General features: G+C 37.0%; 1 protein-coding gene across 1 annotated transcript in view; it reads right to left on the minus strand.

The window, feature by feature from the left end:
* TBC1D22A (TBC1 domain family member 22A) overlaps positions 1-13,032 on the minus strand; it is a 177,018-nt gene that overhangs the window by 102,716 nt on the left and 61,270 nt on the right. Inside the window, exon 9 of the mRNA XM_014964131.1 lies at positions 4,582-4,691. Within this exon, the coding sequence (XP_014819617.1) occupies positions 4,582-4,691 (110 nt within the window). The remainder of the gene's footprint in view (positions 1-4,581; positions 4,692-13,032) is intronic.

Here is a 13,032-nt window from a genome sequence, read left to right on the forward strand (position 1 = left end):
GGGTAAGATGAGTGAGGAAAGGAGAAATAAAAGATACTATGTGTAGCAACGCTCAACCAAGAAATACATATTTCTTAATAACACCTTTGACAATTCTGGAACCAAGAAAATGAGACAGTCCAGATGGGTTGGAAAAATAAATGAGTTTTCTGTTCAGAATAATAAAGGGATATAAATATAATCATTTTTCCATTACACTCATGCATTGGAAAGATGAACACACGTACCCCCACACAAAAAAAAATCTAGCTAGCTCGTATTAGTCAAAAATTTCACAAGACCCTAATTGTTATCACAGTACACCCTTTAAACTCCAATATCAGTAGGCCAACATCAAATGGAAGCCTATATTGACAAATAAATTAACAGATACATTCTGTAGAGATACTGAGATTGCAGTTATCACCACATCACATACTCCTTTTCTCTAAAATCCTTGACAGTTTAATCAGACATCTCAGACGAAGTATCAGTAGTCATACACCAGTCTCTTATGACATATTTTCACAGAGAAAAGGAAACGTAGAAGCACTAATCTTGTTTGGGAGTCTCCTTTGGTTTTGTGTTTTTATATTGTCTGGTTTTATGGCTTTGTAAGAGAGAAGCAGTTTTTCCTGGTCAGCTATTATCTCAGGTAGATCACACAGGAAAATACTAAAGCAATAGTAAGAACTAACTTAATTACTATTTCCAAGAAACAATCAGCAGCAACTTTCTTGAGAAGCAGAGAGACGTAAGCAGATAATCTAGACTATTGCATATTGGCAATAAGCGTGGGAAACTCACAATCTACAGCCATTAATGTAACTCCATATCTCAGCTCTCATGATCCTGCCATGGCCCCACTGTGTAGTTCTACTCATTTATTTCCTGTGGTACCTATTCAAGGTGTTCACCCCTTAAATCAAACAGCACTTTTTTGTTTTGTTGTGTTGTCAGGTGGTTCAGCTCGTGAATCAGGTCACTACAGGTAGCACTGAGCAGGAAATAGACAGGAATGAGCAATCAGGTGTGGGCAGGAGCAGAGGACTACAATTTGATGCAAATCAACTTAGGCAATCTGGGGCATGATTTGATCTTAAGTTTAATAATTTCAGGTCCCATCCTACCCATCTCCATCTAGTTCTTGCCCTCCACCAGTGGATTTGGTGATCGTGAATCCAAAATGCAAGTCAGTTAGAATCACAGGTTTAGGCTGGAAGGCAAAGTTCATCTAGTCCGATACCCTGACACAGGCAGGGACAGTAGATCAGGTTGCTTAAAGCCACATCAAACCTCACATTGAACACTTCCAGGGATGAAGCATCCACTATTTCCCTAGGCACCTTCATCATAAAAAAAATGTATTCCTTATATCCAGTCTAAATCTAACCTTTTCCAGTTTAAAACCGTTGCCCCTTGTCCTTTCACTATAGGCCCTGCAAAACAGTCTGTCTCCGTCTTTCTTGTAAGCCCCCTTTAAGTCACAATAAGGTCTCCTCAGAGCCTTCTCTTCTCCAGGCTGAACAACCCCAATTCTCTCAGCCTTTCTTCATGGGAGATATGTTCCAACTCTCTGATCATATTCATGGCCCTCCTCTGGACCTGCTCCAACAGCTCCATCTCTTTCCTGGGCTGAGGACAGACCCCTGAACTGGACGCAGTACTCCAGGTCTGGGGTCTCACCAGAGTGGAGTAAAGGGGAAGAATCACCTTCCTTGACCTGTTGGCCATGCTTCTTTTGATGCAACCCAGGATACAGTTGGCCTTCTGGGCTGCGAGTGCACATTGCCAGCCATTAAAGGGAGAAAAAATAGCAAGCAAACCCTTTGATTTCAGCAGCACTCTGCACTGAATTAACGGTAACATCATTAGTCACACCACTGGCATAATCTTTCAAGCCTGCTTTTGATAGATGAGTGCATCCTTGAATACATCCAATTGATAACCATTCCATTTATATAGGAGCTTAAATCTTCATCGATGCAGTTTAATTCCATTACAATTAGTTTCAATATTTTGTTTAACAGCACTTGATAAAATTCTGTTTTCATGCAAAATTAAGGAGAAATGATGTAATTTCTAAACCTCCTTCTCTAGGAAAAAAAACAAACAGAAACGAGCAGCAGTCCTGTGACAGAAAGTGTTCCAGAAACAGGTAAAACAGTTGGAAGGCTTGCTTTGTTTTACCTGGTTTTCTTCCTTTCAAGTTAGTTTTCAAGTTCTCACTTTTTTTCTTTATAAGTTCTCACATATTTTTGATATGTGGCCAAATATTTTAAAACACAGTAGTTCTGGGAGATTGAAATAAGCAAAGCAGCATTTTTTTTTACAAGAATAAACACAGCAAAAAGACTACGCTTTTAAACAATGCTACACAAAAAATTGAGCTACTTTTCATTTCACCCTTAACATGGAGAAATACGCTTAAAATACCTTCAAAGAAGTTAAATTATTTCTACTTGTTGACTCAATTTTATAACAATTTAATAAAAAGTGAATTCTGTTAAAAGTTTAAATTCATAGTATGCCTTAGCCAACAAACCTTAGCCAATAGAACAGTCATATTAAAACACAAGTCATAGGCAAGAATATGTTAAAGCACTTTTAGAAATACTAAGTCCATAGGAAAAGAAACATCTATGAAAAAAAATCAATCAAAGTAAAGAATCTGGAAAACAGAAATTTAGTTTCACTAAAAAGTACAGCTTCAATTCATAGGAATGTTTTTGGTTATTCATATTTTATGATGACTTACTAATGATTGGAGGATAGCCATTTTCCACACACATAAATTCAACCCTGAGGGTCTTTGCTACGTTTAAACCACTTGGAGAGAGAAAACCTCTAATTTTCAAGCACTTGTCCAAAGCATTTCAAAACAAATAAAGCTACATGGGACCTATCAAAAAGGACTGAATCTAATCAGTACAGTAGAAGCACCTGTCCATCACCTCATCTTTTAAGAGAATGTTAGGATTAAATCAACCAAAGTTTTGCCATCCCTGTTACAATTTCTATTGTCACCAAAATAATACTGAAACAATTTCACATAAAAGAACCTCTACACTATACAAGTAGCTCACTTGAAAGCAGGGAACAATTTGGAAGAGAAGGCATGAACATAAAAAAAAAAGAAAAGAAGCAGCAGCAATTTGCTAAATATTTGTAACCGTAATTTACTCTTTAATCAGCTCACTGAAAGCAGCAAACGAACCCTGACTGCAAACATCTGCCTACCAAACATCACTAAAAACAATTCAAAACACTAAAACACTAAACACTACAACAAAATCACTAAAAACATTGCAAAACAGAAAACATCACCCTTCAGAAACTTTCACATTTCTAGCAAAGGTCAGTTTTGGTCCCATTGTAACCCAGGAATTCACAGTGACTATTATTTTAGTGAATACATTCTGAGTTTACAAAATGAGATTATTTTCACTTTCTAGCAAGATTCAAAATGTTTATCTCAAATGACACACATCTGAAAAAAAATTATTAGATAGCATTTGATGCTTACTGCAACACAAAGTCTATAAAATCTAACTCAGGTAACTTCTTTGTAAACTGAAAAGTTTGAAGTTTCTACTTTACCTTTAGTGTGCACTTGCATTGCAGCATAAAGTGTTTTAATATGCTAAATATCAAATATAGGTGTTTGTACTCCCATGTAATGTATGGTAGATCATATGGATTCCTTCCTCACCTAAAAGCAAGATGTTCAGCTATATGTTTACTATTTCTAATAGATACTTCTAATCTTCATAAACTTATATGCCCAGGAATGCAAACATGTACACACATATCCACCATTCTTAGTGGGTAGCTTGCTGCATTTAACAAAAAATTGTGCCTTCTCCACATAGAAAAAATTCAAACACTCAGTGAAGTAGCATAATGATCAAGTTTTAAATCAATGTTTTAAAAATATGAAGATAATTTCAAGTATTAAGATAACAATTGTTCCTAGGTTATGACATTAATGACTTAAACATTAATAAATAAGTCAGATTTTCATCATCTCAGTGAAACCATTTTATAGAATCACAGAATTGTCTAGGTTGGAAGGGACCTTTAAGATCATCTAGTCCAACTCTCAACGTAACTGATAAAAAAATCCATCACTAAACACTATGTCTACCCGTCTTTTAAATACCTCCAGGAATGGTGCCTCAACCACTTCCCTGGACAGACCATTCCAATGCTGAATAACCCTTTCAGTGTAAAAATTTTTCCTGATATCCAATCTGAACCTCCCCTGGCCCAACTTGAGTTTTACTTGGAGACTTGAGCAAACATTCTCCATGCTTGGTGAATGAGGTGCACAACATGCCTCTAGAATCGGAGATTTCAACTCTGCTCTAGAACATCATACTACAATGAAACATGCAGGCATTTTCACAAAAAAGTTTCATTTTTATTTTCCTTTTCCTTTCTTAATGCTATGACAAACTTGCAGCAGATCTCTCCAATGAGAAAATCTACTTCTCTCCTGCTTTTCATACATGTACTCTTTCTCAACAACCTTAAAGTAGTTCAAAGCCATGACATTAATCAGTTGACTCCACTACCAACAGACAGGAAAAATCAATTTACCTGTATGCCATCAAGCAACTTGCTCATGCACCAGTAACTGTCAGCTTCTATGTTCTGCAGCACTTCTTCAGGCAGACTGGAAACATCAAAATTTTCCACTTCTTCTTCTTCTGTTTCAGGAAAAGAGAGAGAAAGACAAGTCAATGAAGTGCACAGAATAAATAAAGCAAGGATGAAGAAAATAATTGAAAACAAAGACAACCACCACTTATCTTCTAGTAAGAAACTTCAGTGCACATTTACTTTAACAGGGACTAAATGAATCATTTATTGCTCAACTGTGTCATCTAATGGCTTTAAATGTTAATGAATACTTAATTTCTTGCAGACTGTGAAAATCTCAAATCACGCCTGGTTAACCAGAATTAATATATAATAAATTACTTCATTCTAAACATTTCACACCTGAAAGAGGATCATCAGAAGCACTTGGAGAGACCTCAAGCTATGTATGAACAATCTCTGCCGAACACATATATGTATGTATCATACACAGCAAAATATGCTGCCAGTGATGACAGAAAAAAAAAAAAAAAGCCCTGAAAAAGAAAAAACTTTCTAGAAAACCAGTGAAATTTATTTAGAAAGCCGACTACAGCTTTTTAATTGGCAGGATTTGTTTTTCAGGCAAATATTGGGAATTAGAAGGAAATCAGATAAAAAGAAACATATGATGACCAGCCCCCCAAAACCCCCATGATTCTCAATACTGGAAGAGCACAGAACCCCAATGATGTCTAATTCATGGAAACTGAGTCTTTCACAGAAGTGTGTTAACAGAAATTCACATTTCACTATGAACTGAAATTTTGCCACCTAAGCCATGTTGCTTTCTTTTTAAACTGTGGCATCTGAATTAATCCATTTTAAAAAGACCACAGTATGTGCTGCCTTGGCAGTTACCTCCCAAAGCTCCCACACAGCCCCAGGAGAGAGGTTACCGTGAGCTGGGAAGGCTCTGAGTAAATGCTTTAGCTTCCCTCTTGCAGCAGCTCACAGCATTTTACTGTATCAAGATTGGAATCAAAGCGACATCCCTCCCAGCCCTGGTTTCTTCTCAGGGAGGGGGAGGTACAGAAGAGAGAGGTGTTTGATTCTATTTAAACAGAGTATGACATAACAAAGAAGGAATCTCATCCAATACACAAATTCAAGGTAGCATAGAATAAACTATAAGAAAAAATAAGAATATGTAACATCTTAGAACTCTTCTATCATCTGTCTTTGCAGTATGTCATTACAGAAACCAAAGTACAACTTTAGGTTGTCAAATCTGATTACGCCACCTCAAAGCACTTGTTTGTCAACTGGTAATAACCATGAGCACTACACCTGTATAAAACAATTTTAACATACCAGTGACTTTACTACTACTAGTAGACGCAGGTAGCAAGGTGTACCAAAGCATTCTTGTTTGTACTGGTGCCTATATGTGGGTGTGCGTCTTCTAAGGGATCATTGGGTTTGGATTGTGAAATATTAATAGCTGCAGGGCAAGAACATTAGGTTGTGTTAATAAAACATCAGTTAAACTATTGGGAAACCTGGGAAGTAAAACAGGGGATTGCAACAGAGACTCCATAAAATTATGGAGCACGATGGTCTCAGAGGTGCCAGGACTGTAAACAATGCACCAGCAGTCACTGGTTATTAAAGGATTGCCACCTTGGCATTGGAGTACAGTTTCAAAAACCCAGTTTCTAAAAGGAGATCAACAAGTATCCAACATATTTTAACATTGCCTCACAAAGCAGTGAAGGAGGAGTGAGCTCCAGACTGCAAGAGCAAATACTTTTAATAGCAGATCCTTTGTGAGGAGGAAGAAACTCGTTAACCAATATCAGCAGCATCTTCCTTCCCAGCAAAAAGGAGGACAGAAACCTCAGAAATCAGCATCATACTCCTCTCCCAGAAATGGGAAGCAAATTCTCACAACACTCTGTGGAAAGCAGGGGTAGCACAGGCAGTAACTGGGAGGCAACACTCACCCTCTATTATCTTACAGTTCAGTTCCTATCACTTTCTCGATTAGATTCCCCTCATTAAGAACAGTTTCTAGAACAGACTTGGGTTAATTTCACTTATTAAATCCAACCCCTTCAGAAAAAAAACATTTTAAGAGAAAAGCCTAACATAATATAAAAGATAGAGGTTTTTTTTTCCACGGTAAAGATGCTTGAATACAATAGAGATAACAAGGAATGATTGAAGGCAAACAGACCAACATCCAAAAAGCCTCCAAAACACCTAGGAATGAAGAAACCTAACTTGGATTAGACAAGCAACTAAGGTGATGTACATTTGGTAAAATTAATCTGAAAAGAAAATGCCAGTTCCACAGCCCAAAATTACAATAATGGAAAGGTTGTCTCAAAGTCCAGAAAAAGTACCAAATTATTATTAAAATCAATATGTCCTTTACAAAGCCACTAACAGTAAAATTACTAAGTGTTCACAGGACTTACTCACACAAAGACTGAAAATTATTAGACTTCTAATGGACCAAAAAAAAAAGTCAACTTAGAATCACAGAATATTTTTGGTTGAAAGGGACTTTTTAAAAGGTCATCTAGTCCAACGCCCCCTGCAATGAGCAGAGACATCTTCCAGTAGATCAGGTTGCTCAGAGCCCCATCCAGCCTGACCTTGAATGTTTCCAGGGATGGGGCATCTGCCACCTCTCTGGGAAACCTGTGCCAGTGTCCCACCACCCCGACAGTAAAAAATTTCTTCCTTATGTCTACCTGAAATCTACTCTCTTTTAGTTTAAAACCATTACCCCTTGTCCTATCACAAGAGGTCCTACTAAAAAATCTGTCCCCTTCTTTCTTATAAGCGCCCTTTAAGTACTGAAAGGCTGCAAGAAGGTCTCCTTGGAGTCTCCTCTTCTCCAGGCTGAACAACGCCAACTCTCTCAGCCTGTCCTCGCAGCAGAGGTGTTGCATCCCTTCGATCATTTTTATGTCCCTCCTCTGGACCTGCTCCAACAGGTCCAAGTCTTTCCTGGGCTGAGGGCCCTAGAGCTGGACACAGTACTCCAGGTGGGGTCTCACTAGAGTAAAGTGGCAGAATTACCTCACTGGCCATGTTTCTTTTGATGCAGCCCAGGATACTTGGCCTTCTGGACTGCCAGTGCACATTGCCAGCTCATGTCCAGCTTTTCATCCACAGTACCCCCAAGTCCTTTTTGGCAGGGCTGCTCTCAAACCATTCATCCCCCAGCCTGTATTGATCCTGGGAGTTGCCCCAACCCAGATGTGGGACCCTGCACTTGGCCTTGCTGAATCTCATGAAGTTCACACAGGCCCACTTCTCAAGCTTGTCAAGTCCCCCCGGATGACATCCCGTCCCTCAGGTGTGTTAGCCCCATCACTCAGTTTGGTGTCATCTGCAAATGAGGGTGGACTCAGTCCCACTGTCTATGCCACTGATGATCATCTTGAACAGTACTGGTCCCCTCTGAGGGACACCACATGTCACCAATTTCCAGCTGGACATTGGGCTGTTGACCACTACCCTCTGGGTGTGACCATCTAACCAATTCCTCATTCACCAAACAGTCCACCCATCAAATCCCTATCTCTCCAATTTAGAGAGAAGGATGTTGTGAGGGACCATGTCAAAGGCCTTACAGAAGTCCAGATGGACAACACTGATGGCTTTTCCCTTGTCTACTGATGTAGTCACTCCATCATAGAAGGCCACGAGGTTGGTTATGCAGGACTTGCCCTTGGTAAAGTTTAAGATAATTTTTATTATATATTCATAAAACAGCGTCCCAGTAGGAAAAAAAAAGTAGTTAATATTTTCAATTTTCATTTTAATATTTTAAACCCATTTTCTCTCTGCCTCACAATGGCTACAGAAAAGACAATAACTGAACCAGAGTTCCTCATATTTACATAAAACACCCATATCTGAACCAGAGTTCCTCATATTTACATAAAACACCCTATTGGGTCTAGCTGAGATACAGCTTCTAGCAGCTTCTCACAGAAGTTCACCTCTGTAGCCACCAGCCCAAAACCTTTCCACATAAACACAATACGAACACAAACATATATTGAACTTTATTCCCGCTGAAAGAAGCAGTCTTCAGCCCCTCCTTCACTAAACACTTCCTGAAAGAATGAGATTACAACTACTTAGCTAGTGTGCTCCTTTGCAAATTTCCTGCCTTTGAGCACCTTTTCTTTTCATGATAGTTATCACATTTCTGAACAAAAAGGAAGTTATAAACCGTAGCACAACACAATAACTCTTCTACAGGTGGGCATGAAAAGATAACAAATGAAAAGACTTTTTATCTTCTCTTTCTCATCTTTTTATCTTTCTTCTTTTTTGTCCTTCTCTTTCAAAATCTGCCATTTCACACTATACTCACAGACCAGAATTTAAACTAACAAAATCCTGAAGATACGCCTAACCATGGAAGCTGGGTGTCTTCACCTCCTCTCACAGCCAACACAGAAAAACAAGTAATGATGCAGTATTAGCTGTCTTGCGCCAAAGTAGAAACCTAAAACAAATCAGACTAATCACATCCAAAGAAAATCCTATTTCTCAACATTGGATATATCCTGAATGTAAATAGATTGCCCAGAATGCAGATCTCTAAATTCTGGAAGTCTAAACTGAGCTGAAATAAGACTTTAAACACCCATCAAAAGAACTCCCATCCTGTGCCTGAACTATCTGCAGCAAGGGAAAATGACAGGCTGCAAGAAAACACCAGCAGTTTGAGAAACAAGGCTGAAGCAACTTGGACAGCAAAGACATCCCAGCATTAACATTTTGGAAAAACTAGATTCTTATTGTTCTAGTAAGGAAGGACAATCAAATTAGAAAGACAGGTTTTTATTTTTTTTCCCCCAGAAAGTAGAATATAGAAACATCTTCCAACTGTTCCAACTACTTTTCATCACAGGTATGTTCACTAAGCACAAAGAAGACGTCAGGACAGGCCCTTCTGAAATAGACATAGGTCTGACTTAAATTCACTGTTTTAAGTAGAATTCTCATTATTCCTCAGGGAAAAACATGGATTAGGGACAGAAACTATTATCAAGTTTATTCTGCTCTAGTTTGGGCAATCCTATAAATCAAAAGATACAGAAAGCATTTAGGAACCATCCAATTCTTTCACAAAAAGAATCCATAATCCCTAAACATAATGTCACAGAGCCACAAGCTCAACCATTACAGAAACAAAAACAGCACTTTTAGGAAGCACTCATCCAGCTTTCTTGTTCCGTCTCTGCCTTTGGAAGATACATCCAAGAACACTACATTTTTCTTTGGCTTATACTGACTGATCTGTAGCATTTTCATAAGCCTCTTAAACATAAAAAAAAAAAATTCAGGATTTTTTTATATGTTCTTCAAATATATAAGCTACTTCCAGTCCAATTTTCATTCCCATTGTGCTTCTCATGCATCACTAATCACCCCTTTCTAATGTCAGATAATAAAGTTTTGAAATATGTATTTTAAAAAAATCTAATTAAATGCATAATACAACTCAGTTTTAGTTCAATTATACACTAGTAGTATTTATAAATATATATATATATTTTATTTAGAAAACAACTGTCTCAAAGTTTAGCTTAAAATTCTGCAACCAAATATTCCAAAGAGTAAATCTAATTACTTAAGAGATATTTCAGCATACTGTTTTCATTAGATCAGCTAAGCAGCATAGAATGGTTTGGGTTGCAAGGGACCTCAAAGATCATCGAGTTCCAACCCCCCTGCCATGGGCAGGGACACCTCCCACTAGAGCAGGTTGCTTAAGACCCCATCCAGCCTGGCCTTGAAATATTTTTTTATATATATTTGCATATTTTTGTATATATTACATTATCTGGTATGTTTTGATTTAAATGTGGTGATGCTGAACAAGGAGCTACACTGTGGAAGCCATGAGACAGGAAATCTAATAAAGATGACACAGTACCCCAAAAGCCACCAAACAAGCAAGTGCTCAGTGGTGTGCAGTAGTCTCTGCTGCATCAATTCACCTTCACTTGCTGCACATTATTGAGGAAGTTCAAAACTGACCCTTAATATCTGAATGACCCCTTCCCACACTGCAGCTGAAATTTCTGACAAGCTCCAATTAAGGAACATTTGATTGGCAGAATACTATGCAAAATAACAGTTTATGTATTTAACGTTTATTCATTTATTTGTGTAGGCACACAGTGCAAGGTGCTTGTTTTTCCATGCAGATTTGAAGGGAAAAGCAACCAACAAGTTGCATGTTACTCCCATTTTGGGTTTTTTTTTTTTGCTTATTTGGATGAAGAAACACTAGAGATGTTGAGAAAAGAAAGAGCAGAAGAGATTTCAGGGCAAACAACAGAAGTAGTAAAAAAACTTGAAAGCAGAATTGCAAATTCTGCTGTTAGCTAATTTTAAATATATTTTCAATTAGTGAAATCTGAATGGACAGTAATATAAAGATTAAATAACAAGAATATGAGGGGAAACTGCAGGTCAATGTGTACATGTATCAATATCTGTGGAAAAAAAGATCACTGCATAAAATTTCCTGATTACAAAGTCTCACAGCAACGTTTCTCATTTTCTTCAGCTTCCTGTGGAGATCATTATCACGTTATCTATGTAATTGTAGAAGACAGTAAAAAAGTTGCCTGAGGAAAAATGCTGTAGCATGGAGTCAATGACATGCTGCTCTGAATACGTGCGTTGCTGTAAGCATGGTATTAGCTGTTCTTTACTCATTCCCAGTGTATGTTTCTGAAACTTCCCACAGTGCCAAAAGAATGAGTATCGTTTTCTAAACAGCTTTAACTGCATCCACTCCCAAAGGCAGAACCATAAGGATAAAATGAAAAATTAAAAAAAAAAAAATAAAGCACTTACGACTATTTACAGATTTCTTTTCCCAACGACTGCAGAAAATAAACATAAGAAACAAACAATAATGGCTTGCCTCCATTAAAAATCAGTGTTAATATGAAATTAAGCCTAGTTGAATATTTTGGTGGAAGTTGTTCAAAATGTTACAATTAAGACCATATCTATCTCTGTCTTTAGGTGTATTTGATTCCTTAACAATGCCTGAATTTCACCTTTTCAGGACAGATCATGGGTAAAAACATCTGCCATTACAGACAACTGGGATCATCTGATAAAAACCCTTTTCATAAAAGAACTAGAAAATTTTCATTTCAGAAAGAATTTTATTTATGAAGAAATCACGCCCTGAAATAAAACTAAAATACTGAAAACGTATGACATTATTAAACTAGGCTAATGATATTTTAAGGAAACATATTTAATTGGTTTATTCATATTTTATTTTTAGCTTTTTATCTTGAAATGGTGTCTCTGCACTCAGAATCAGGCAAAACTCAGATTAATGGACTGGAGTGGGAGGCTGGGGATGAAATGGATGGTGGTATAAGAAAAATGCAATGCTAATGCCCAAAACAGACTGAAATCATCAATAAATTATGATTTCTCTTTACATACACCCAATATACAAAATAATACATAAAACATTAGAAAGGTTAATTCTCTGAACATTTTAAAATTGGGGGTATTTTAGCACTAATTTGAGTAACGGTATTTCTCGTGTAATGTATAAAAAGTATTACCATATACTTTAAATCCCAATTCTATAGCTCTTGCAGAGATGCAAGAACTACTGGGATTGTATATGCACAAGCACTTGTCTGTATAAAGTTTATGTTGTTGTAATCTATTTCAGATTGTGCATCTTCAGATAGAACTACCCTAAAAGTTACCAAGTACAGCAACTACAAAACTATATGCATATGATTGCATGCTGAGGTGCGTAGTATTATTTCCAGTAATATTTCTAGATGATCTTACATGTTCCACTTCAATCTCAGTTTTCAAAAAGCCTTATGAAGCTGCTATTCAGTCACTGCAGCACTAAGGCAATGTTTTTCTAAGATCAGGACATAATAGAGCATTTAAACGTAAATTCTTTCAGTAACAATTACCTAATTAAATATGTACATAACCACATCAATATCTCTCATTCAAAAAATCCTAATTACATATCTATCTGATAGAAATAGCTTTTGAGCTGTTAAGGATTAATCACCAAAGTATAAACTTCCCTTTCTTTGTGATACTGCAGTCACAAAGGTAAAATTAAAAAAATAATAAAAAGAATTTAATCATCTCATCAGTCCAGGCTTAGGTAAACACGACCTTATTGCATTTCAAATAGTCCCCTACTACCAGCCATGTTCTCACATACACAACGTACGTTTGACTAGTCTGTTTGAACACTGTTAATAATCTTACACTTGTTTTCAGATGATCCGCCACAATTTCCTTAAAATGCAATAGGAAGCAAGATAAATATCTTTATACATCAGTATAAGAATGATGTTTTAAACATTAATCATTTTACTTTATGAATATTAATTCTCTAAGTAATTTTAGTGC

Source organism: Calidris pugnax, unplaced genomic scaffold, assembly GCF_001431845.1.
Source record: "Calidris pugnax isolate Ruff unplaced genomic scaffold, ASM143184v1 scaffold44, whole genome shotgun sequence".
Lineage (NCBI taxonomy): Eukaryota > Metazoa > Chordata > Aves > Charadriiformes > Scolopacidae > Calidris > Calidris pugnax.